The sequence below is a fragment of the Culex quinquefasciatus genome, chromosome 1, assembly GCF_015732765.1.
Source record: "Culex quinquefasciatus strain JHB chromosome 1, VPISU_Cqui_1.0_pri_paternal, whole genome shotgun sequence".
Taxonomy (NCBI): domain Eukaryota; kingdom Metazoa; phylum Arthropoda; class Insecta; order Diptera; family Culicidae; genus Culex; species Culex quinquefasciatus.
Genome location: NC_051861.1, coordinates 2085462 through 2113029, shown reverse-complemented (window position 1 = coordinate 2113029; position 27568 = coordinate 2085462). Strand labels below are relative to the sequence as shown.

At 39.1% G+C, this 27568-nt stretch overlaps 2 protein-coding genes across 5 annotated transcripts in view; one reads left to right on the top strand and one right to left on the bottom strand.

The window, feature by feature from the left end:
* Positions 1-27568, top strand: part of LOC6035169 (nucleolysin TIA-1) — a 251215-nt gene that overhangs the window by 150895 nt on the left and 72752 nt on the right. The window contains 1 exon segment of the mRNA XM_038257767.1: positions 2569-2656. Coding sequence (XP_038113695.1) covers positions 2569-2656 — 88 coding nt within the window.
* On the bottom strand, positions 26130-27163 carry LOC6035172 (phenoloxidase-activating factor 3). Of its 4 annotated transcripts, none has more exons than XM_038257798.1 (3): positions 27023-27163; positions 26763-26970; positions 26130-26702 (listed from the first exon to the last, which is right to left on the bottom strand). In XM_038257798.1, the coding sequence occupies exons 1-3, from the start codon at positions 27030-27032 to the stop codon at positions 26147-26149; spliced, it is 774 nt and encodes a 257-aa protein (XP_038113726.1). In that variant the 5' UTR covers positions 27033-27163; the 3' UTR covers positions 26130-26146. The 4 variants fall into 4 exon arrangements, with proteins under 4 accessions (XP_038113726.1, XP_038113727.1, XP_038113730.1 ...); XM_038257799.1 differs by having other exon boundaries at positions 26763-26964; XM_038257802.1 differs by having other exon boundaries at positions 26763-26952.

Below are 27568 nucleotides of genomic sequence, written 5' to 3'. Positions count from 1 at the left end.
CCGTCGAACCATTCATTCACATTTATTGTTTGTTATTGTTTAATCTAAATACAAATTGAACATATCGTCGTCGTTCAATTTATTTTCCCGCCTAAAAGCCCGCCACCCCGCGCGCCGCTGTCTGTATCTGTGTGTGTGTGTGCACTCCACGTTCCACCGAACCGAATACCAATTCCGAGCTCCCCCCCCTCCTCCACCCACGCCGGTGGCATTTTCCGGGAAACGATTCCCGTTCTGTGTTGTTTTACCACTTCTTGCCTCACCAGGTGCACCTGTTTTCCACCGGTTTCCCTGCAGCAGAGCCGCAGCTTTTCTTTTTTTTTGCTGTGCCGCACAAACCAATAACACAAAAACCCGGAATGATAACAAAAAGAGCGCGAGCGCGATTTTATGGTGAACCTGCACTGGTGGAAAATTACGTGGAAATTAATGTAAAATAATTCGATTTGGTGCGCCAAAATGAAAGGTAAACAGTGCTAGCTAGGAATAACACTTTTTCGAGGGAGATGTTTTGCGATTTTGATTACCTCTGAGTTTGCAAAAAACAGGAGGGCTGAGAAAATCATACGTCGAATTGCATGTAAATTTACGTTGAAAATTGATGCGATTTGAAACGTAGTTTTTGAACTATTCAGAAATTACACTTCAAAGCATTCCAAAAAACGAAATCTTCTGTTAGAATTTGATTTTGATACATTTTGGTCATACATAAAATATATGTAACCATACATCAAATTGCATGTAAATTCAGGTTGAAGGTTGATTAGATTTGAAACACTGCAGTCTTTGAACTATTCAGAAATTATGCTTTAAAGCAACCCAACAATTTAAAAAAAATGGATGTTTAATGGCAATTAGATTTTGATTCATTTTGATCATACCGTAAACCGGGGTGACTTTGATATGATTTCAATTTGTTTTTGGAATATTTTCCAACAGGTAAGGTTTTACTCAACATTATTATTTTTAAAACATGTACTGGAGTAGGCCACACAAAGTCTAGCGCTATTTCGGAAAAAAAGTTTTTTCAATAATGTTTAGAAAAATAGTTACGTTAAAAATTCTTAGTTTTAATTCCGGGGTGACTTTGATAGTCATAGTTTTTCTTGTTAAAATCATAATTAAGATGTTCAAACTTTATTTGTGTGTATTTGTACGTTGAATGTACCATCACTAAAGTAGCTGATATAGTTTTTAAGAAAAAAAATCAATGTTTATATTTAGTTAACTAAGTTTATAAGCTTTTTAGCAAAATACATATAAATTTTAAGTAAAAATGTTAAAAAGTCGGAATTTTGCCTGAAATTTGTTAAAACTAGTTATGTTTATAAAATTATCGATTTATATTGCATTTTATACTGAATTCGAAGCACAAATCACAAGTTTTCACATTTTACATGAAATTTGTTCAACTGAAATTGCCTACAAATTTGAAGATTTTTTTAATTGTGTTTCAAAAACACATATTATTTATTATTTACAAACTTTTTTAACCTTCTCCTAGTGGAAAATTGTCCAAAGAATCCGAAAATGCATTCCGTTTTCCGATTAAAAATCATGTTCATTGAGAAAATCATGACACTTTGAGAAGTTTAAAATAATTACTTTCATCAACATTTTCTTAACTATAGTTAACTAACTTTTAAAACTTGTCAACATTTTATGAAAAGTTCTTCTTGAGGTACTTTGAACACTTTTCTACCACGGTCAGTATGTTTCTAAACCATTCCTTACGTATTTTAATTGTACTCTTCATTTTGCGGAAAAATCGCAAACCTATCAAAGTCACCCCGGCTATCAAAGTCACCCCGTTTTACGGTACATAAAATTTCACGTAAACTTACGTGAAGCTTCCATTCCCACGTAATCAATAAGATTTTGACATTTTTTAAATAAGACAAATGGCTTACTCAAACAATTTACAAATTTATAGCTTCAAGTAAATTTACACACCATTCCATGTAATTCTACCCGCTCATTTTCCACCGTGCCGATTAGATCCGTGTGTGTGTGCTCTTTTATTTTATTTTCTCGTATTTCCCACAAACGGCGCGGTTGGCTTGTTTTATTTACTGCGGGTTTTCTCCCCCCTACCCGCTCGTATCATCCCGACACACAGACAGAAAAAAAACCCCGATCCCAACCCGGGATCCCGGAAAATTCTTCAACACCTCCAACCAACCAAACCAAAACCGTCCTTTATCGGGACAGTCAATCGAAAGGATATTACGACACGGTTTCTCACCCTTCGATGGAAGTTGCTTTTTTTTTTTTTGTTTTTACGCCAAACCTTCGCCTGGTCAACCCCGGGTGGAAAACAGAGCAAGCTGTGAAAAGAGTGTTTGGGGGGCGAAAATCCTAATTTTCCTTCGTGTTTCTCGTTACACTCAATCTTCTCTCCCCTCGTCGTCGTCGTCGTCGTCGTTTACGTCGGTTCGTGGTCCAAGTGGCTGACCAAACCAGACGTCGACGTCCAGCTCCCGGGCAATCCTGAGCAGACGATAGAGATTAATTTAATTTATTTCTCATCCTTTAACTTTTTCCTCTTCTCTTCTTTTTCTCTTACAGAGCATTATCACATATTTGTCGGTGATCTCAGTCCGGAAATCGAAACGCAGACACTCAAAGATGCCTTCGCTCCTTTTGGGGATATATCGTAAGTATAGCATGCCATGAAGCACTCACCTTTTACTACACGCCAACTGCCGTGTGACGTTTTCGTTCGTCCTTGAGCGGCCAAATCCAAGTGGGCGAGAGCTCGCCTGCAAAAGTCAACCTACTACGATTGTCGGAGGAGGAGGAGGGAAAAAAAGAAAAACCGGGAAAAACTTTGGGACGACTAATTTTCGTGATAAAAATCAGCTTTGTTAGAGCGAGAGAGAGAGAGAGAGCGGGTCAACTTTTGCATTCCCCCAACGGAATGGAAATGTCCAAAATCCCTTTCCCCCCACCCACTCGAGTGGATGATTTCCGCTTTGTGAGTGTTTTTCCCGATCAAGGGGAGATTATTAGTTTCACTCTGCGCGCGGAAAGAGCCACTAGTTTAGATCGAGCCGTTTCAGATAGTGCAAAAGTTCTGACCTTTTTTTTTTGTTGAGGGGGAGTTTGAATTCGATTTTTTGGGAATCCTAATTCCGGGTAGGAATGTGGCCGGCCGATCGATGGAGTGACTTCTACTTGATGAAGTTATTGCGAGTTTAAGGGGGGAATCGGACCCGTCCTGTTATTATCTGTGAGTATCGAAAACGGGAAATTGACTGGACTGATCGAGCGCGCGATTGTGCGAAATGGAAATCTAAATTGAGCATTTGCTATGGAATTGTCAGCTGTTACTGAAAATTACATTCAATACAATAAACAACTTTGAGAGAATTGTCAACAACAAGTTTTTGTGTACTTTTCTTCATCTGTCATATAAACTTGTTTGTACTGACAATTCATATTTATTATTTCTGCAAAATTCTTTGACTTTATAGTAGATCATTACATAATTTATTGAAATCATCCTTTTAAGTGGAGAAAGGAAATCGAGGTTTTTTTTGTGCAAAAATTAAATTATTATCCATATTGATTATTCGATATATTTTAATCTCTGGTTATTCCCGATTTATAAAACTGAATGTGATACCGCATTTTTCTGTATTTTATTTTGTCAAAAAAATAAAAAAATATTAAAATTTAAATAACAAGCCATAGTCTTCACATTTAAATGAAAAAAGTGTTTTAAAATGCATTTTACACTAGTTTAGTTGTTTTGCAATCATTAGTTTTCAAAAAATCTAAGATCTGACAAAAACAAAAATTGTATCGAAAAAAAAAAATTGCATCGAAAATTTTCAAAAAATCTCAAGATTTTTTAATAAACCCAATCATGCTAAAAATGATTTTAAACGCAGGAGAATGTATTTAAATTTGATTTCAATTGGTTGCACTTGAATTTTCATTGAAATTTTGAAGTTTATTGTAAAAATATTTTTTTTGCCCCCTGATTCTTCGGGCCAATTTTGAAGGGGGGGGGGAGGGGGGGGGGTGACAAAAACTTTTAAAAATATTTGTACCAGCCTAAATTCACTGAATAAAAAGTAATATTTCTTCAAAAAAAAATCAATAATAGCCCATTTCAAATGGCAGTATTTAGTTAACTTAGCAATATATAAAAAATATAATGATTCAAAATCCATTATTTAATGCCATGCCATAGAAATCAAATTCTGGAGTTTTTTTTTTTTCAAGTCAAACAAATCACATTTTCATGTTTTGCTTTTGTTTGTTTTTCAATCCGAAAATCAGGTGTCAAAATAATATTTATTTTTTTCAAAAAATTTCGAAATTTCAAAGTTGCAGTTAACTGAAAACAATATACAATTCATTTTCATGAACCAGTTTTAACATATTTAGAAAAGCATGATTGAACCAGTTTAAACATATTTAGATTTTTTGCAAAATTTTGATGAACAATACCACAACAAGTTTTTTTTTGTCACAAAGTTCTTTTTCATTTCTTTTTGAATTTCCAGAAAACTTTTATTTGATAGAGTAATTTCGAAACCCTTTTTTTCCTCACCTTTTGTATCTGTTTATCAAACCTGCAAACGATTGAGGTGAACTATTATTAAATGCTTCGAGTTTATTTATTCGGATTTTTTTCGCAAATTAATCAGATATTCTTTTATGATTCGAATTCTTGTGAATTAGAAATCTTCCAAAAAAGTCAATCATTTATAAATGGAAATAGAGATTTCAATTCGTGCGTTTTACAATTGATAATCTTGAGTTTTCTTTGCTAGGATATCAGCAATTGGGTGCAATTCGAAATCAAGATTTTTTAAATAAATTTAAATTTTTAGAATTGTGTTAATTTTTTAAATAAAATCAAAATGCTACACAAACTGTAAATTGAATTCATGAACATAAAACTTTAGTAAATAAACATAATTTTATCTAACAAAAAAAAAGGGTTTTTCAAAAATTATTCTAAATAGTTTACTGAAATAAAAGGATAAAAAAAAACTAAATTTGAAAACCTCATTTTACTTTTTGTGTCATTTCACGCAACCAAAAACCAGAATCGTTATTGCACTAAACAACACCAAACTGTGCAACAAAAAAAAAATAGCCATCCAATGTCGCAAAAACCAGATTTTTTTTGTAATTTTTATCTATGGATTAAAAGTAAAATTAGAAGCAGAAATCAATTCAAATACTGAAAACTTTTTAAATATAGTTGCTCAAATCTCGATTAAATTTTCAAAAGGACCTATCTGCATAGGAAACCCATGAGGGATAGGTTGTTTTGAAAATTTAATCTAGAAATGAAAGTATGAAACTTTTTGCATCATAAACCAGAAACAAATAGTTTGAAATTCTAAATCTAAATTTCAAACTGACTGTGACACAACCAAAAAACTGTAAAGCTTATTTAACGAGCAATTCTAACTGTAAGGTTTGATCGATACACAATTTGAATATCATTCCAAAACTTCTGTCAAATTAGTAACGATTTCAATATGCATATTATCTCCCACAATCAAACATCTCCCATGAATGTTTTGCCCCTGATTTCCAACCCTTAATTTGGATCAAAAGCCAGAGACAATAAAACCCAACCCCAAGTCATTCCGTAAATGTCTCGTCCTGCTCGTTTTCCCCCCTCATCACGGAAAAGCAATTCCAACAAACAATTCCCGAGCCCCGAAAAACACGATTTTTGAATGTTTTCCCATTTTCGAGGTTATCTCTGTGGCTCGTCCTCGTCGTTGTTCCGCGATGTTATCTGTTCTGGCCCCGTTCGAGGTTCCCCCCTCACGACGAATTTGTGATTAGACACGACAAAAATTAGCCCGCCCCAAAATCAGTGAGTGTTAATCAAATCTCCGTTCGACACGAGACACGGCGCGACCTCTTTCTAGGGCGTTTGTGACACGACCTGACCGTGTGATCCATCTCCCAACCCCGCAAAAGTTTGGGACAGATGTGTGCGCGCGCGCCCTTTTGTTTTAGTTTTGTTATTGAATTAGTTTTCATCACACTTATCATCAGCCATACATCTTGATACACGTTTTCTGCCCTTCCCTGGTGGCAGGCAACCCCGGCAGCACATGACAGAGCGGGATTAGGTCGTGTGACGAGCGAGTTGATCCTAGCAATCCTTGGGCCAATCCTGGCAACGTCGTCGTTGCCCTCTCGGTTGGAATCCGCACCCGCAAAAGACTCATCGCAGTTACCTTAGATTTTCCTCGCCAGCGAGGGGAGGGGTGGTGTGGTAATGCTTGTTGTAATAAAACAAATACATATACGAGCACCACAGCGCAGCCTCCTAAGATGGATTATCCTTTCAAATTTTGAGGAATATATGATGTGTGTTTGTATTATGACGACGTCTTTATAGCCTGCTTTGCGGTAGCCTAGTTACCGATAATTTTTCGAGGTTAGGAATGTTGTTATCTGCGCTCGTTGCCTCTGGATGGTTCCCCCCTTTGAAGAAGCAGGATTATCCTGGCTTTCTGGTTGACGACTTTTAAAAGAGGGTCGGTTCTTCAACTTTGCACGAGAACAATGCACGACAACGATGACACACACGAAATTCGCCAGCAAGTTGGTGTGCCCCACAGCAAATGAATGCTGATTTATCAACCGAAATCGCAAATAAGGGGTGGTTTCGCCTCGCTTCCAAGATAAACAAGAAAATTGAGTTTGGCGAACTATACGGCAAGCAAGTTCTTCTGATGGTTCGGGTTTGGGGTTTTGGAGAGTGAGGGAAACTCATCCCTTTTACAGTCGTCGCCCGCCACCCTGTGTCATACCCCGGCGCTGATGACACTCTGGTGACAATGGCGAAGGGATGAAGAAGCAAAAGTGTTTGTTGCCTGAACCGAACGATGATGAATGTTTGCCTGGGGAATACTTTGGCTCCTAATTAGATTACGGCGAGGGATTATGGGCAACAATTAGCCCCTTGGCACTCTGTTTGATGGTAATGAGTGTACGAGTTGGTGTGTGTGTGTGTGTGTGTGTTTGTGTGGATCGGCAAATTATATATAGTAGGCGGTGACGAATCAATTTGGGACACGTGACGGTGCGGCGTACGGGTGTGCGATCAAAGCAACCCGCGTAAGCTTGGTAATATAATTTGCTGGTGCTAGATTGGGTCCAGAACTTCTGGCAACTTGAGTGAGATCTTGATGATTGAGATTCTTGATGAAAGTTATTAGACTAATGTCTTAAATTACGTAAACTGCTTGAAATTGACGGCTGACAAATTAAGATAAACAAGCAGTATTTTCTTGCATTTCTACAAAATTTGGTTCGCGACGGGTACACAAAAAAAAACAGAAAACAACCCAGCAGGTATATTAGTGTTATAACCATTTCGCGTGAATATTTCACCTCACGGGGTAAAGCCAAAAAAAAGCCTCGAGAAAATCCCGTCTTTTATATTTGCCACAATTTTGTTCCACCTCTTGGGAAGGTGTTGGGCTTTAAGGTTCTTTTTTTTTTTGCTCGGTTTCTGGGTTGGGGAACGAGGGTTTTTTTTTCATTGAAAGAAATTGGAAGTAGGAAGAAGGGTGCCGATTGGATTGAGGTAACCAGGTTGGTTGAATTGGTACAGGGAACCAGCCGGTGGCAACCTGCCAGGAAGAAAATGTTGCTGCTTCAAAGGACGGTAGATTGTGGAGTAGATTTTTAAAGTCTTAAAGGTTTCCAAATAAACAACTTTTGAAAGCTTCAAATCCTGTTTTTTTACTTTTCTGAATAAAATTATAATCGTATAGAATTGAGTAACTTTATCCATTATAAGATGATTGTTTCCTTCTAACAATTATATGACGTTATATTTGAAAATTTATCTTTTTTTACCAGGCAGTGTTCTCAGATGAGAAGAATTTCATTTTTATATTTCTATACACTTGTACTTCACAGGAGTGCAATTCTCTGCAAAATAGGCCAACTATTTAATATTACGCCTTTTTGAAAAATTAGTCTCGATTTCAAAATTTTATTAATAATTTATTCGAATAGATAAGAAAATTTCACAAATGTTTTGAAAATTGGACTGGGATATTGGTTGTTTGAGTGAGATTTTGAAAAACTTCAATTTATTTTCAAGATTAAACAAATGACTTAGAGCAGGTTTGCCAGATCTTCTAAATTCACATTCAACAATTGTTTTTCGAATATCAACTATCGAACTTATGAAAGTCTTCCCAAAGTCCCCCATGATCTTTTCTGCTCTAAATTTCATTGCATTTTTTTTAATGAATTACAGAGTTACCAGATCCTGAAATTTAGAAATTTAGCCTAAAATCTATGATAAGTTTATATCTGTTTTTTGTTTTCTTAGATTTTAGGCCATTACAAATTTAATTTCAAGTTTATGTTCCCCTAAAAAATAAGGCCAATAATTAATGATTTCTGCTGAAAATTGATTGCAAACTTTCTTATATAAATTTTATAAAAAATATTTTTCACTTTTAGACTTTTTTAAATTTTGAATTTTGGATCCAGAACGTAAAATGAAATAAAACATAGGACAAAATTTGTTCATAAAGTTATTGATATTTCGCAAATTTACTTTAGTACCTAGCAGAACTGTAACAATGCATAAAGCATTTAATGATATTTTTTGCTTGAACAAATTAAAGGTAGTACTTGAAATCTGAAAATTATATATTTTTTTGAGAAAATGTGATTTTTTAATTCAAGTTTGAGTTTAAATCTCAGCTCGCACACAAACCATTTTTATGCTAAATAGTATCAAATTTTTTTTTGCTGACCATTTCCTTAACAAATTTAATGATTCAGAAATAATCCATAAAATTCTGAAGAAAAAAAACTAAATGACATTTCAAAAAATCTTAACCCAAAGCTGAAGAAATCGTGAATTGTATGATTTTTCAAATTATGTATTGTTTAATAGAATAATTCCAGAACCTTCTAAAAAAGTTCTGAAATCAACACATGGATTGTTCCAGTCACATGAACTGTAGGGTTGCCAGATTTTTTTTTACAAAGTTTGAACAGTTCATATAGGAAAAGGTGAACAAGCTCATTTCTATATAAAGTTACAATATCAACCAATGTTATGATGTTGAATGTTTGAAGGTATTTTCACTTAAAAAGAGAAAATATCTGGTCTTTTTTATTTATCACTAATGTTTGTATAAATTAAGGGGTTACATACATGTAAATCGGCAAAAATGTCAGAGGTTGGTTTTAGCACACACTAAATTTTTTTTTAAAATCTGTTTTGAGGGCATTAAAATATACATTTTCATCTATTAACACAACAAATTTGATGTCATTTGGTTGTATCATTGCCGAGATATAGCTATTTGAAGTTAGCAGTTTCAAAAAAACGGGTGCCACAATATCTCAACATTGCTTCGACCAAATCGGCTCAAAATTTTGGTGAAGACTCGTCAAACCGGTCCCGTGTGCATGACGAAGGCCGATTTTCGAAAAGTTTATTTAAAAAATAGATATTTTTTTCGGTTTTTCATAAAAAAACAAAAGTTTTTGATTTTTTTTATTTTTGGCAAATTCATAATTTCAACATTGGGCTTCGTCATGCACACGGGATATGTCTTAGGAGTCTTCACCCAAAATTTCAGCCAATTTCGTCCGTCCCATCTCGAGATATCGTGGCACCCGTAAATCAACTAAGTGTTTAGAGAAAAACGTTCAAATACAGTAGTTGTTCGGTAACTGGGCGTTGTTTAACTGGGCTGCTTTTTAACTGGGCGCTCGATAACTGGGCCGTAGCCCAGTTAAAAAGCAGACAAACGTCAAAAAACCAAAACAAAGCAAAATGACCGAGGGGTTAATGGATGCAAAAATCATATTCAATAAATAAAAAAACTTTTTACAAACTTTTGTTCCATTTCAAGTTACAATTAAAGAAAAATGAAAAGTAAGCATTGTAAATAAATTTGAGTAACTTTTATTCTTATATTTCATCTGGAAAATATTATGCATCGGTGGTCCCCTCGTTATTTTTTGTTCAGCCAAGTTAACGAGCAACATTCGGTGACTGGGCTACGTTCTCAGCCCAGTTACCGAACAACTACTGTAGTTAGATAGTTTGCTTTGCGCATGGCAAAATTCAAGCTTAAATCGTCTCTAACTCAGTTAAATCATGAAATATCTTCATGAAACTTTCAGGAGTGATTGAAATTCATCTTTTAAGTGGATTTAATAAATTTTCTGTAATATGACATTTTGTGATTTTCTACATGTATGTAACCCCTTAAGATCGAGTTGCCAGTTCTTCAATATTTTACCAATTTGGTCGCGCTCAAATTTAATTTATTGTGTTGAATATTCCGATTTACGATTTACAGGTGAAGTTATTTTTTAAACATTTTAAAGAATTTAATCTTGTTTTTATTTTAAAGTAAAATTTTATTATGTATTTTTACCCCTAAATCCTTATAAACAACCTCCACTGAAAAGTTTCCCACCACAATTTTTCCACAACAATTTCTTCACCCAATCATAATTTCCCGGAAATTCTCACCGCCTTCTTTTTAAGCTGCACCTCACGTGGCTCCTCAAACGACGAGAATGATCAAGATTCACACACCTTCATTGCCGTTGTTGTTGTTACAGACCTCGTTTCTTTCCATTCCTTCGCCCGTAAGACCTTCCCAAAAATTCTGCCAGAACCCATCATCATCATACACCCTGTTGGTTGGTAGTCGCCCCCCCTGTAGACATTTCGCCCAATTTTTCAACCTCCCCACGTACTCCTACCTGCTTCCCCCCTTCCCAAATCGCCCCGTTATTTTATTTATATTTACGTTATGATATGTTTTCGTGTACATATATTTCGACTGGGGGAGGATTTCGCCTTCCTTCGGGGCGCGCGGTGTAAAGAACACCAAAGAGCCAGATTTCGTTCGTCGACAACAACAAAAAAGAGGCACTTTGAAGCCGAACCGGTTTTTCACTTCCACCCGCCCAAGGTTGCCCAAAGGAAAATCTTCCCATCAAACGCAGCAAGCCGAGCGCGCGCTATCGGTGGGGTGTATTGATTTCGTTTATGTTTTCCATTTTTATAAACTCTCCTTTTTTATAAACTGGATCCCAACAGCTCGTGTGAGCCTGTGTGTTTGTGTTTTTTGGCCAAATTTCCGACTGCCATAGTCTCAGTAGGCCACAGATGAGACACCCCGGTAGTATGCCATGGAAGTAGTTTCCTTTCCAACCAGCCGCAGTCAGGTGTATGATTCACTTTTAGCCTGTGTTTGGTGGGGGGGTGGATTTATTCTGCCAAGGGTTGCTTCGACCTGGGCAAACGACAAATTAATAATCGTAAAGTATCGTGAGATGGTAAAGTTAGAGTTGGCTCCTTAAAAGGGTTTTGGCACATTGGTGAAGTTTTACCCACATGGTAAGAGAGTGTGTGTGTGTTTGTGTGCGCCATTTGAGTGTTTTAACTTGATTTTGATATTTTTCTCCAACTCGGGAAAAGTGGGAAAACTTTTGCCAAGTGGAAAATGTGTGGAAGGGGGGAAAAGAAGCCAAAAGTACTTACTAATGCGTGTGTGTGTTTGTGTGAGAGAGGAAAGGATTATTAAATTTCGGCAATCAGTCGAGTTGAGTCTCGTTTTCGATTTTTTTTTTTCGTGTCTTCAAAAGAAATTTTCACTCTGGAAAATCGAGTTTGGGGTGTGGGGGAGGGGTTCTCTGTTTTAAGTTCATTAATCTAACTGATGGAGTCGCGAACGTGCGCGCAATTATGTACTTTCTTTGGCGCGCGCGCTCACTCTCTCTCTCTCTTCAAAAGGTTATGAAATTGAATGAGTTCTGAAAGTGAAATTAATTAGCATAAGCAGTTTTTGTGTGTGGCTTACAATTGCATTCATTTGGATTGGGAGTGGGAGGGAATTCAAGACTTGGATGAGATTGGAATTGAATTTCGAAATTTATTTTATTGAAATATTTAAAGCTTAAAGCTGCTTGAATTTTTAAAAATTTCAAAATGTTTTAGATTTTAACATAAAGCTGCATTGCTTTATATAACCTTCTTGAGTTTTCAAAGAATTCAAAAAGTGCAATATTGTTGTGTGATTTGTGGCAATCTTTAAACTAAATGAAACAACTTTCAAGAATTTGACCATAGACTGTCTTTGTTTGAATTGACAATTTCCTTTATAATTTATGAATATTAGTAAACCTGATTTTCTAGACACTTTTTTCAGAAATGAAAAAAAAATTCATATGAAACTTAAAATTTCAAAATAAAAAATAATTAAAATTAATGGTTTTTGTTCGGCTTTTTTATCATTGAGGATAGATTTGAAATGATTCGAATGTTTTTTTTCTTCATTTATATAAAAATCTTGTTGAATGTTACTAATCAGAGTGAATTTCCTCTAAATTGCTGAATTGATTATATAAAAACATTTCGATAAGTTAGAAAGTTTGTTGATCTGAAAACACTAAGATATAATAACTTAAGTATCATTTAAAAAACTTAATTGAAAATGGCTCACAAAAAACCTTGTTAACATTATTTAATATGTATTTCTTGTAATTTTTGAAGTCTAAAAATTTGGCAGCAGAAATCGTGATTTAATACGATTCTAAGAATTTGGGAAAAAATATATTCCCAAAGCACTTTTCTATACACCATTTAACATTTGAAAAAATAATCGAAATAAAATTTGGATGAACTGGCAACACTATATTACCACAAAATAGTAAAAATTGAAGAAAAAAAATAAGATGGAGGATTGAGTACAAATATTTTTGTTTACATGAAAATGTACCTAAAAAATACCGTCAGTCTGGCAATCCTGATTTAAGATAATATTGAGAGGATTAGAAAACCTTATGACATGAATTCATATATTAATAACAGGTAAAATCGTTTAATTAAACATCATTTTATTGAAAATTTAATGGAAATTTCCCGAAGGCTAAAAAATGAATTTTAATCTTTTGCAAACCAGATGCTTCAAATTTTAAATGAGATTACTTTATAAATTTGCAAAAAGATTGAAAACATGGCAATCCTGCCCTGTTTTTTTTTAATTTTTTGTTAAAATTCGGATTTTATATTTAGTTTTTAGAGTGTTATGCATTTGAAATATATTGTATGAATATAACAATAAGATTAGATATAAAGTTATTGCATGAAAATTTTGAAGCCAAGAAATTTTCCTTAAACAATTCCTCAGCTCATCCTTGTTCCAAGAATCGCCAAAGCACCTTTGTAACGCGAAGCCCCAGCCCCAATAAGTTTCGTTTACACACGTGTGCGCACTCTCCCTTAACACAGCCGGTGCACACACACCCTCCCCAAAAGCCAAACAAGCTGTACTTTAATTTAAATTGCATCCCCTTAAGCACCATAAACAGGAAAGCGTGTTTGTGTGTGTTTGTACATTGAGCTGCAACGATTCACCGGTTCACTTAGCCCTTAAGTTTGCCCCCACTCCCTTCTTTTCCACGATGCCACTGGCATCCAGCCCGTGTACACATAAATTATTGAAATATTTTAATTATACTTATGGCAATATTTATGCATGTAAATTGTATGTAAATTAATGTTTGCGCTCTCATTTTTTTTTGCTGCTCCTTTTCTGCTTTTTACACGTTCTTAACTGGTTTGAAATCGGTAGTAGAAGCAATTTTAGAATTAAATTTCAAACAAGTTGCTTAATTGTTTTTGAAACCGATTAAGTAACAATCTTGTAACATATTGTAACTGACATTTCACATGGAAAATTGTAATGTACGTTTTAAATAAAATTATTTTTCAAAAATGTTCCAAAAAGTTTAAAAATAAATTTTAATTGTAACATTGATAAAACAAATTTTGTTTTCAAGATGTTTGATTGAAGTTACAAATATGTTGCACAAAAGTTGCAAATAAATTTCAAATGAAAAATTTGTAAAACGAACAAAATTTAAAGAAAACCATTTGAAGCAGAATGTTGACATGTTGAATTAAGGTTTCTAATATGTTGCACAGAGGTTGCAAACAAGTTGCAAGCGTAAACACCGTACAATTCCGTGACCAACAACACACCACCTACCCTAGCGAGACTAAAAGCCACCTTCCCAGAAGCCCCTCTTAAACAGAAGGATCATTGCGGGAGGGGGTAAAACTGCAGTAATGTCAACCACCGGTCACGACGACGACCTCTCCTTTTCCGTGTGAGATGTGTGTCACGTGTATGCGCTGGGGAGGGTCACACGATAATAATAATGTAAGCAAAACATGGGGTTTAACTTAAGCCCCACTCTTGGACATCGCGCCGTCGCCGAACGACGTCCCCTCGAAGGTGCACCATTTGGGGCCATTTCAACGCGGTCGTCCCACCACCGCTGCTGCTACTCTGTTGTGGTTGAATATCGTGTTCTTGCAATTATAAAGGTTTTCGTGTGGATTTTTTGCTGCTCGTGCTCGCCAGGAAGGACACGAAAACTAATTTTCCCCCCACAGCCTAGCTAGAAATCGGCGTCGTCATTTCGAAAACCTGTCTCAGGTGAGCGGTGGTGGTTGAAATTAAAAACGGTAAACATTTAAAAGTTGATTGCATAGTGCTGTTCTATAAAGTTATTTTTTTTGTGGTGCTTTCTCGTTTTTATTCCGGCCAGGCTCGCTCAATTTCAGCTCAATTTTCGATTAGGGCTTTCTCGGGTCAGCGAGAGGGGGTTTTATCCTTGGTGCAATCGTGTTTGTGGGGGGTGGTGGGACGGCCAAATCTATTTCTTTATTGTCAGAATTTTAATTCGTTTCATTTTGATGAAGATGACGAAAGAGGAAGTTGTGCAGCGAGGACGGAACGAACATGGCTCGTTCTCCAGCGGTGGGTTGACCAATGTGTATCACTCTTTCTTTTTGTTGGGGTTTTGAGGTGGTGGATGAATTTGTGCAATTTTGGGGAATTTTTGTGCTCGGTGGAACATTCTTGGGTGATTTAAAAGAACTTTTTTTTGACCAAGTCTTTGTTGATTCTGAGTCTCTTATCAACAAAATCAATATTTTTTTGTGAAATAGTTCAATCTTGGCACGCCGTCCCAGCATCGCAAAAACAATCCACGAGCGAAACGAACAAATTCACCAAAGCGGGCCAAAGCAATCCAGAAAGGCCGTCCCGGCCAAATCCAATAGGGAGGTCAGCCCGAGAAGAAATGGCACACCAGAACACACCATCAGGCATCAGAGCGATGGTCCAGCAAAAAAGAAGTTCTCCCTAATAGCGTCACCGCCGCGCGCGCCTCCGTCCCACCACTCCCAGTTGAAAGCAACGGGACGACGACGATTGTGATGTCTGGTCTCACCCCTTTCCTTTTTTTTCTCGTAATAACCCCGGGAGTCTGTTGTTGGTTGTTCTCCCAACACACTGCACTATTTGTCTAGGCCAAACGACGACGGCGATTCGCCGAAAAGAGGGGGCCGTCCCACCACCTCTTCATCATCTCTATCGATTGTTCTTTTCGGCCGACGAGAAGTGGGGCAAAACGAGACACGGAACAGACCTTTTTTGGTCGGGGTTTTTTTTTTTTTTTGAGGTGGAGAGACCAGCGGTGACCAACCGGGGGGACGGGGTGGGACAGACCGAACAAAAAACTTGTGCCATTTCCGGATGTGTCCCAAGAGATGGCAATTTTCACTGGAAGTTTTTCCCGCTTAGTTTTCTTTTTGGCGGGCGATGTTGTAGCCCGTGTTTGGGCCCGAAGATGGATTGTTAGATATGCAGAAGCGTTCACTCGTCTCTCGTTCGGTTTTGGAAAATTTAGATCTGACACAGGCCTGAAGGGATTTTTGCCTTGTTTTTCTCCTTCGGGCCGGGGGTTTTTGTTTTCCAAATTATGTTTGCCATCAATCAAAATTCGCCGCAGTTGATTTCATCTTTTGTTTTTTTTTCGGCCCCACACTCCCCGTCCACGTTTTCCGGATCCTTCCGAAAGTTGTGTTATTGATGTGAACATAATTGAATTAATATTTCAACGTTTTCCCGAGCGGTTCTGACTCAAAACCGAAATTGAAGCCGCTGCCGGGGACGGAAATGCAAATTGGGCTGCTCCGAGCGCGCGATATCAAGTCGATTCGGGGCTGCTGCTAAAGTCATTTCAATTAACCTGGGGGACAAAAGTGGGAATTCGAGCCGCAATCGAGTGTGAGTGCGAGCCCGGTTTGCGTGGAAAACGATTGAAAGTCTGGGAAATTCGATGAAGGATTCATTAAAAGGATGTTTCCGTGGAAATTTGGGGAAATTTCGTATGTTGGATTGAGCGATTATTGAGCGCTAATTAATTTTGATAATTTTAATGAGGCGTGGATTCTGGAAAGTTGAACATTTCCGGTTTAATATGTTTGAAGAGCATTTTTTATTTAATAAATAGTTAGCTTGATATCGAGAGTAACATTATTTTTGTTGATGATATCGTTATTTCTAATTATCTGATGATTTGTATTGATGCCACAACTCATTAATTCCAATGCCAGCAAGATAAAAGTCCGCAAACTTTTCCACTTAATCAACTGATTTTAAAAACATCATCGCATTATCTCAACACTCCAAACCGTGAAGGGTTATCAAACGCTCAAGCGAAAATCCAAAGGGTCAAAATCCCAACTCACAAATCCGTGTTTCGTGAAATCCGCTTGTCCTAATCCTGCCAGCACTCCCCTGGGGAGGACCGCACTCCGGGGAACTCTGCAGCGCCACTCTGCGGTCATAAATTCAAATGATTTAGCGGTCAATTTGCCCATTGTTGGCGGCACCACCAACCCCACCATCCCTCCCAGAGAGACCATCATTCCGAGATGATGTGCCTCCAGAAGCCAAAAGACCATCAGCAGTAGATAATATCCCCCAATCTAGCCGGGCTCCAGTAAAACAAGATACTTAATGAAACAGAAGCAAACGCGAAACAAAACTCGAAGAAGCGAGAAGCGAGGAAAAAAAACGGTCCAAACGGCAATCCAAGCAGGCGTTGATTTCGGGCTTCGATCTTTCGCCCTTGACTTGGGCCCCGGCCATTTAAATACACAACGAACACTCCCTCGCATCGCAGCAGCCATCATCTAGTAGGCACTGCCGGGCACAAATCGACACGCCAGCTGTGGTGAAGTGGAAAAAGAAGTCGTCGTCGTCGTCGACGACGATGTAATAATACGACCCATCCAAGTTGGCGTCGCCACCATGATCCTTCTTCTTCGTTGATGGGCACTTACTGGGAGGAGGAAAATGGTTTCGGAGTAAACGACTACTAGGATGCAGAACAGTTTGTCTGTTTACCGACGAGTGGGGTGAGTTCAGGCCCGTGATACTGACGTAGCTTGCTGAAGCCGCCACCAAATGTTTGGTGGCGCTGTTTCGGGAATAACATTTCAGAGGGTCACAAATCAAAATATAATAAGTCTTATTTAATTTTTTGGAAAATAATCCTGTAGCTGCTCATATTGATTCTTTTCATTAAAATAAACCATAAATGCCGCCAACAACAATATATCTTGACTTTTTTTTGATAAGGTCCTATAAACAAATGTAAACATTGAGTGTATCCCGCTTACTCCGATGGACTTTGACATAAGGTGTGAAAGGGATACACTCAATGTTTACATTTGTTTATAGGACCTTATCAAAAAAAAGTCAAGATATGTTTAGCATCAGGTCTCAGGCAAAGCTTCCCAGCAGGTGTCTTTTTCAAATCCTCTGAAATGTCTTCCGCAAAATTCTTATTTGGCCAATGAACTTACAGATCATCATAATGTTAATTTAAATCTACAATTTGAGGCGGTTGAGCTCAACCATGTTGTTGGGAAACCTTAAGAGCGAGTCCACGAACAGGGCATAGCCCATTGTTAGGGACGTTGTGGGGCTTTACCAAAAAGCATGTTTTTGAGTCAAACAAACAAATGTGTTGGTAAATTTTCGACAAGAAAGCCAGAACAGCTGTTTTTAGACATAAAAGTTCAAATTTAGAAACTATTTTTTTTGTTTTGTGTCTATACCTACTGAAACAAATAAAAAAATATTCAAATATTGTGCAAAAACATTGCTAAAATCACTTCTCAATTCACCCCATGTGTCTCGATTTGCCCCGGATAATAGTACACATTTAATTTCATTTTAACTAACGAAACAAAAATAAAGAAAAAAAATATTTTCGTTCATTCGATTTTGCGCCCTTTTCGTCATGTTACTCCCCATAATTTTGACACTAGACACCAAAACTTTGGTACTTTTTAGGCTTCAGTGACATTGTATGCAGATGACAGCCGAAGCATCCCCGTGGGTGAGTTTGAGACAAGCTGATTGACAGAATTGACAGTTTTGACAGAATTGGCAGAATTGACAGAATTGACAGTTTTGACAGTTTTGACAGATGTACTTACCGATGAGCTGCAACTTTCACTTAACTTTTCTAGAAGAAACCTACCGCAAGGTACCTTAATTCTGAAGTCCGCAATCGAGAAGCAAGCGTTACAAACTCACCCAATCGAACGGGTCAAACCAAACTGCCAGCGTTGTGTTATCGCAGGGCTGCCAGCACACAAAAATCACCTATAGTATCATCAACAAAGTGGTTTCTGCGGTTTTCGGGCTATCTAAATTTGTTTTCAACGATGTCGTCGACGTGGGTTCCCGCAGGGCGGAGCGGGGCTCGAAGATCGCGGGAAGGGAATGAAACTTTCCGGACCAACAGTGCGAATTAGAACAAACCAACGCGCCAGGGGAGGGCCGAACCCGGAAAAAGCTTCAACGAATGCCAGATTTAGTGGGGTTTGGTTTTCCGGCTGGGTCCGGCCAGCCCGAAAATGGCTAAACAAATTTTCTTTCTCTGGCTTAAGCGAGGACGGGACATTCTGGGAGCTAATCTTGCTCCGGGAGGTTCCTCCGGGGTAGGCTGCAGGGTTGGGACGGAGGCCGAAACCGCAATGCATCTGATGACAGAAAGCACACCGACAGACCACACCTGGATGATAGTGGTTTAGTGTTTTGTTTTGGGGCTATTTCTGTGCATTTTTTCGAGGTTAGAAAGAGTTGGTTGAAAGGTTTAGGTTATGTGAACCTTAATTGAGGTGCGGAACCTAACCTCACCGTTTCCAACGGAATGACAGAGTTGACAGCAGTGACAGGACCTTGTACTCACTCAGAGTTCTCCCGATCATAACTCTGCAACCTGATTAATAAATCCTTGTTAGGGAACCGTTCAATTACTCACTCTATTATCGCTTCGTTGCCAAAAAAGTGCCCATTTTTACAGCACCATTCCGGGCAACGCCTGCTGTGTGTCCTTCGCGCCATTGATGGCCATTTTTATGGAGCTTTTTACGAGCCAAAGCAGTGTTTTTCTCTCGGCAAACCCCTCCCGAAAAAAAGTGGCGTGGCGTGCCCTTGGCTAATTTTTTCGAGTACTTGCGGCAAACTGTCATGCAGTCGTGTCAAAAACTAATGCTCGTACGCCCTTCGGGCGCTTCGTCGCCTGCTTCGACCTCGCCGTTGTCATCCTTCGAGCTTCTTTATAGTTTGACCATCGCACAGGAGGCGCTGCCGCTGCGTGTAAGAAGCTTATTCGTACGCACACACAGTCGCTGCCGGCCTGTCAGATGGAACCAAAGAGCGCACGGATTAATAAATTTATTTCAGCAATAAATTATCATTATCTCGTATTGCTGGTGCCGTAAATATAGCGCCAAATGTATATTCCGTATATATTACTAATACCTCTAACCGCGCGCACATTCCTCTTCCTTGTGCGTGTGTGTGTGTGCGTGTATGTCTTTGGCAAAGTAGGCTGGGTGTGACCCCCTCTACAACGCCTGCTTTTCCTTCCGCTTGGCTCCTGATGTGATATTGAATGAAAAATAAATTGATTCAAAATTATGTTGTTACGCGAAATAATATACCACCGCAGGGTTGCTTCTGTCGGTGTGATTATGTTTGTGCGTACGTGTGCGCGAGCGAATTGCGGTCCGTGACACACAGACACACACAAAAGAACCGCAGAATCGCTCGCGACTCCTGTCACGTGGCCTACTACATTCTGTTTTTATCTGGCAACCCGGCGAAACAAATTAAATAGAAATCATCATTTGTATCGCGGCGGAATCGCGCACAAATTTTCGAGCACTTTTCGAGCACAGAAAAATGACACCTCGTTTTTGGCAGCACTGTGCGATCAAGATTCGGCGACGGCGACGAATGTGATGAAACTGCCAAAAGGTTTCTTTTTCGCGTGTGTGCGAAAATGGAGCGAAATCGAAGATTAGAGCTTTGTCGGCAGATTTTTTGCTACGCTTTGTGGCATGTCACGGAGCTGGGTGACAGGAGATGAGAGAAGGGCGGCTAATTTTTTTCTTCATCTTCTTCGGGGTTCCCTTTCCGGGAGAGGATATGACGATAATATCCGGGAGACGATTTCATTTTTCTTGTAGCCCCTCCGGAGAGACAAGATGGCCCAATTTGTCACGGGATAAATGTGATGGTTTATCGTTTTTTTTTTTCGGGTTCGCGGAATTTGGGATCGAACCCCCGGAGGCAGTGAATTTGTCAACAATAGGAGGAAAAAATGTGTCATGAATATGACGGGAATTATGGTGATTTGATTTAGGGCTTGTTTGATCCTAAGGCGCCTCCAAAAGCTCATTTAGTCGAACATTTCAGGGTTTTTTTGACCTAAGAATTTGACGCCTGATTCAGATATGTTTTGTTTCCATAACATGTTATGCGGAATTGAGCAACTTTTTCAGCGACTTCGACTCAAACCAAATTTCCATGCAAAGTAGTGCGCTGAAAGAAAAAAGAACTCGGTCGACGATAGAAATTTTGTGGGCTCTAGTGCGTTCTCGACTGACTAGAATAGACTTTAAAAATATTTGTAAAATGCTTGTGAAAGAAATAGGAATATCTTTTGGTAAAAGTCAAATTAAACAAAAATGTTCACAAAGAGCTGCTCTACTAGTTAGTGTACTGTTTTTAGAATATTTCAAGGCACGCCTCTTTTTATCGAGCACCAGTCAGACACCACCACTTAGAATTATGGGAATTTCCCCTAATCTGCTTTAGAATCACTTTTAGCCCGCAACGACCCCAAAGGCCACCACAATACAAGTTTCGATCAACCCGACTGTCAACGAATCGCCAACTGCGACGTCAAAATGCCTCTGGTACCGATTCCCATCAGGGCACGGCCACCGCCCGAAGCAACAGCTTCGTACGCGTCGGCCTACTTTGATCACACAAACTATGCGCACACTGCAAAAAAAGTCGTCTCCTTCAATTCAGGTGGCAAAAATTGAAAACTGTTATTGTTATCAGTTCGCTCTGCCGTGTCCCGCCCGGAGGCGGAAGTGGGCCACGTCCTCTTTGGTGCTGGTCTGGGGTAAATGCATTTTCCAAATTCAAACCAATATCTGCCAACAATCAACATTCCTCCCGGGCTGATTGCGAGATTCAACAATCCATTTCCATTGCTGCCAAACATTCCGGACGTCGCTTCGGATTGTGGATTCTGACGACGAGGACCGAAACCAGTAGCGTTCTGGCTCGAGGCGATCCACTGCTGTGTACCGCTTTCGTCTGCTTTGAGACCGGTGTATGCATCGACATTCCGGAGCGCCGGCAACCGAAAATCCGAAAACGAGGTAGACTTTTAAAAAAATAAACACACACTCAGCTACACCTCCAGACACAAAGAGGTAGCAGCAGCCGAATTCCCTCTTTTCGTGCACACCTAAGCTATTTTTCCTGCACTCTACCCGGTTCCGAATTCACGTGGCTGGTGGCCGGCCATGAATGGTTCTCCCCACACCTCCAGGAAGCGGCGGCAGCAGTCTTGGACCGCATGTTTTCACCCGGGAAGCTCATTCAGGATGAAAGCAAATACACTTTGTGTTTAGTGCGGAACCATCGCGCGCGAGCTTTCCCGGAATGTGGCCATGTTTGCCGGAGGGCGGGGAGAGTTTTGGTCAAAGCAAGCCGGAATGCATACATGGCTTGCTTTGTTCGGGAGCAAAGATTGGAGGCTGAAGAATCTAACCGAATTCTACTCTTTAGGAGATTTCAGTGACCTAACCTTAAATTTTGACAGCATTGACAGATTTGACAGATGTACTTACCCATGATCCGGAATCAACACTTCACTTCACTTTTCATTCACCAGAAAAGAATCATTCCATCAGCTTGAGGTACCTCGACTTCGACGTCCGTGTTTGGGAAGCGCACCTTTATTTTTCTTCGCCAAGCAGAAAACCAATATTTTCAGCGATTTTAAAATAACAATCGCTTTTAAAAACTATAAATCACAATATCAAACATTCAGCCTCCCCCACAAAAAAAAAAAATCGACCATCCATCAGCCGGGCACGATTTATGCGGACCGATAACCAGTGGCGATCAAACTCCCAGCCAAAATCGAGGCACCATTTCCGGTGAAATATTCCTCTCCCGAAAACGAAAAAAAAAAACTGCTGTTGTCCTCACCATGTGTTTGCATTTGCAGCCTTTTTTTCTCTCGCCAGCCTGGCAGCACTTTTCTGCAAAGGTAACAATTTTCTAGCTCTATTTATTTTCTCACTTCTGGCCAACCGTACAAAAACCATAGGCGTAGCAGAGAGAAGGGGGGGCAGTGCGGTTACCCACCCATTCGAGCTGGCATTTGCGAAAATTCAAATGTGGGATGCATGCTGTTGATTTTTGCATATTTTGCTGGCAGGGTGGTTGTTTTTATCCCCCCCCCCCCCTTCCTCTGGTTTGTACCACCCTTGTTTGGTTGCTCTTTTGCAGGCCGGTTTTTGTGCTGCGCAGGTAGCGCATTTTATGTGCATGTGGACGATATTTTAAAAATTTAACCCACCGCACACAAAAAGCTTAGAGTAAACATTCATATAAATACACACGAAAGGTTCTGGGGGAGTACAACAGTTACGGCGGGAAAACATGACCTGGGTTGAACTTTTTTTAAGAGTCAGTTTGAGTCAAAATTTCATTCAGAATTTTGTTTATTGCTTTTCTTGCTGATTTTCTTCTTTTCGATTGACAACCTCTCGAATCCATTCCATTTTGTGGGTGACATTCGTGTAAATCTGCAATCCTTTGGTACAATCTCCGTAGTGTTTGATACCGTACTGAACAAATCGGGCTTTCCCGCTGTCATCAAACACTCCCAGCAAGGGCGATCCACGAAGGGCGTAACAGTGCTCACTACTGTTTGATTGCTTGGCGCACAAATGAATAATTTTCGATCCGCGATCCCCAGCAAATCCATGGGAAAACCAAGCCATAAAGCAGTTCTGATAATCTACCAAGTGCGCTGAAGAACTGAACAGTTTGTCCTTTTCGTCCGGCAAGATCGTGAGCTGTTGCGGAATCTCTGGATGTACCCACGGAAGACAAATCGGCTGGATTCGTTCACTAAATTTAACTTCTTTGTCCATTCGAAGCAGGACCATGTTAATACTTGCATCAAATTCGGAGGAGTCGCGGCTGATAAATTCTTTTTTGACGATTTCTCGATACACGCGATTTTCGAAGTAGGAATCTTCAACTATGTGAACAAACGTGGTTTCCCTCAACAATGCTCTGAGACTGAAATTATAATTAAAGAAAGTCACAAAAAAAAACTCAAAAAACACATCTTGGAACTTACCCGCTACCCTCGAACCTCCTTAGTTCGTAGGCCGTCGGAATCCGCGTCCCGCGCATAGATCTCCACCGTCCAGGGCCAGTCGGATGCGGCGGTTCGCTGGCCACACTTTCGCGGTAGCGGAGTCCCCGGAGGTTCCACATCGTCCGCTGAACCAGCGAGAATTACAATCAATATGACGAGAATTGTGGCGAAGATCGCTGCTCCGGATGCGATTAAAATCTTGGTTTTGTTCGCGTTGAGCCACCAAGATTTGACCGCATGAGCGTAGTCGGCGTCGTCTAGCAATTGTTCGTGCATATCTGGGACTGAGTCGTTTGGCGCGCGGAACTATTCTGAGCTCACTTGGCTCGAACACGCTGGCTTATCAATTGTTGTGAGCAAATCTGTCAGTTGGTGTAGTTCGCAAGAAATGTAAATTCTCTGGAAATGGAGTGACGCCGAGAGGCGCAGTTTGTGTGGATGAATCATAAGAGTTTGTGTCGAGATCAAAGTGCTTGCTTTACAAAAATCATCTACCAATCTAACTCTTATTTTTTCTTTCTTTCCAGGTAAGTTGAACATGCTTGTTTCACAGAAAATCAAAAGCAGCTTTAGTAAGTAAAGAAATGTATTAGAAATACTCCGGGTAGCCACACTGAATTGAGAATCAGCACCACAAATATTAGCAAAAATAATGCTTAGTTTAGTTATTGTGATATTTGATTATTATTCAAGGCTAACATTCACCAATATCCAATTCATATACTGCCCATAATTGAAAATTCGGCTATTATGCCAAATCAAGTATTCCGAGAAAACACGTTTTAGTGTTTGTCACAAAATCTCCGTCAAGGCAAATTCCCATAAGAGTGGCATATTAGCCGTTTGGTTTTTCGCATCGGCAGCCAAGTCTAAGCACTATTTCAGTGAAATTCATGTTCCAGAAGATGCGTTGGAACATCCCCTATTACCTTGTGCAAATATCTCGTTTTTGCCAAAAGTGGATATGAGCCGTTTTTTCAATGGTGGGCAGTATAGTAGGCCACATCGATGTAGATCAGTGCTTCTCAACCTTTTGCGATCCATTCCCCCCTTGACTGATTTGCTAGAACGTCATCCCCCCCCCCCTCCCCCTTATTTTTTATTTACTGGTATCAATGCACAAATATAATTACATTTTTTTTAAGATTAAAATTTTCATATCAAATTAAAGTGTAAATTATGCAATAAACTGTAGTAGGTATTTGAAAACGTTTTATTTTAATTTAATAAAATTTACATACAACACATTAGTAAGTTTTTTTTTTTCTTATTTTTTTCTTACTTTCGGTAACCCCTTAACTACAAGCAACAACTGTTCCAAAATGGATTATGATGTAACACACAGCTGAAAGGAACTCCAAAACACTGTTATGTATTCCAAAAGAACTTATTGTATATTGACAATTCACCAATAAAACCGAATTGAATTGAATTGAAAAAAAAATACATACAACACAGGTTTGATTTTGATTGATTATTTTATTTGATCTTTTTTTTTTTTTGAACAAGAAAAGCCACTATTCAAGGCTTTTTTTTTTGTTTAAATTACAATAAATAAATACAATTATATAATAATTATCTGCGGCAGAAGATAGATTACTCTCAAAAATGTGAAGAATGCAAACAATCTTACATATTATTTAAAAAACTTTTTTTCCAATTTCCAGTTATTTTTCAAAAATTGTATTTGTTAAAAATTTTAGAAAAATCTCATAGGCCCCAGCAAAAAAAAATCTGCTTGTGTCAAAAAAAAAAATCAAATGCCTGAGAAATATTTAAAAAATCATTTTATTGTTTCGAGAAATGTCAAAATTCTAAAAAATTGAAACTTTAATAATTATTTTTTGAGAAAAAACAAATGTTGTTATTTCTATCAAAGAAACTGAAAGTTGAAAAGAATGTGTCAGATAATGATTTAAGTCATTGAATTTCTATTGAACCCTAATTCCCCCACTTAGAACGCCCCCCCCCCCCCAGGGGGGAATTCCTCACCGGTTGAGAAACACTGAGTAGATCGACGGACCTTCGCCACACCATATAACCGACGTGATCCCGTACTGCACAAACCGCACACTATTGTCCGGATACTGGTACCATTGTCGCCTTCGCACGTGTTTGGAGTTTCGGCCGCTCCAGTGCATATAACTCCCTCACCAACGTAAACTTTGCTGAAGTTATCATATTGTTGCTTGCATTCCGAGAGACTCATGGCAGGAGCTGTCGCTTTCTTTAAAATTCCGGAATCTGCTTCACCAAAGGCAGATGCCCCCCAACTGGCAGTGATATAATCCAGGTTTCCAATGTTAATCGTCGGAAGACAAATCGGTTGTATGTGATCGTTAAATGTAGCGATTTTAAACAATCGGCATTGGTGTTTATTTGCAACTATATTTTGGTACTTTTGGTACCGTCTCAGTTGAAACATACTGTGGTCACGGCCAAGTCCTGCCAAGACGGGGGTGCTAATACATACATACATACATACAACTATATTTTGGTACTTTAAAGTTCAAACCCTTATCCTCTCCAAAATCCACTCCAAATGAAAGCTCACATTGGTATAGATCTGCAACCCGTCCGTACAATCGCCAAAGTATTTGAACCCATACTGCACAAATCGTTCCACACCGTGGTCCTCAAAACGCCCCAGCAGGGGCGATCCCTCAATTCCGTAACAGTCGTCATGCTCGCGCTCCAGTTTGACACACGCGTGACTTTCGGAAAACTCCGGTCTATCGTGGAATCCATACCGTCGCCATTCGCTCGAACAACGACCAAAGTCCACCCTAGTCACGGTGGAGCTCCCGTTAACCACATCCGGCAGGATTGTGAACCGCTCCGGCGGTTCAGGACGAACATCCGGCAGGCAGATTGGCTGGATGCGGTCAGTGAACTCGACGTCCGTGTCTAAACGCAGCAGGCCAAGGTTGAACCTTCTGACGCCAAGCTTGAAGTTTTCGTGAACTTCGGACTCGGCGTTAATTACGTCCCGATAAGTTCGATTTGCAAAGTACGAATCTTCTACCGAGTGAGGATGGTTGATTTCGCCGAAAAGAACACGGACACTGTTGAAAAAAAAAACTCTAATTAAAATTCGATCAACTTTTTTTAAACTGATTTCTTACCCAAACTCGGAGTAAATGCTGTACTCGTGCGCCGGAGTTAGAATGTATCGCGGGCTAAGGATGACCCCCATTATGTTCGGGCGTTCCCAAGTTGAGTCTTTCCGAAAGTAGACTTCCGCTAACCAAGGCCTTTGGAATGCACCTGGACGACGACCACACGATAACGTTGAAATAACTTTGAGTTTATTAGCTGGGGTAGATCCTTGAACTGAAATATTCAAGTATAACTCACTTTCAATGAAGATTTTACTTCAACAAACCTGCAAACATTATTATCAAAAGTACGAGAATGGCACTCAATGCTGCACTAGCAGCAATTAATATCAGTCTCCGATCTAGTTTTGACCAAAAGCGATGCTTCTGGAGCTGCTGATCGCCATCCTCAATCAATCGATTAAACATTTTTCCGTTCACTATGATCAACAGTTAAGATTAAACTGAGCCTTACTTTGCTAGCGCAACCGTTTATAAGCCAAACGGGTAATTCCCAAGAATTCAGATAGAAATGTTTGATTAATATTGACGTGTTTCAGTAAACAAACGTTGTTTTGTTTCTTTGAACTCGTTACACCGTCCATACAGTCCTCCCCAAGGTGCGCCTTTCACAGCTTTTTGGGAACATTTCTGTTTATTTATTTTTTTACTTAAAAATTATTTCAGTTCCTTCTACAAGCATTTTAGAAGAATGCAATTTCTATTATTGGCACAACCGTTGTTATTATTTCGGCACTTTTTTGTCAAGTGCCATGTCGGACAACACTGATTCCCAAAGCTTTTTTTGCCAATCAATGGTGGGGCCCAGTGGG

Bases quoted from the DNA above. Each gene is read 5' to 3' on its own strand.
- LOC6035172 (XM_038257798.1), bottom strand. The intron at 26,703-26,762 runs GTAAGAAATCAG...TTTTTTCAACAG, and splicing joins AGCATTTACTCCGAGTTTGG to TGTCCGTGTTCTTTTCGGCG.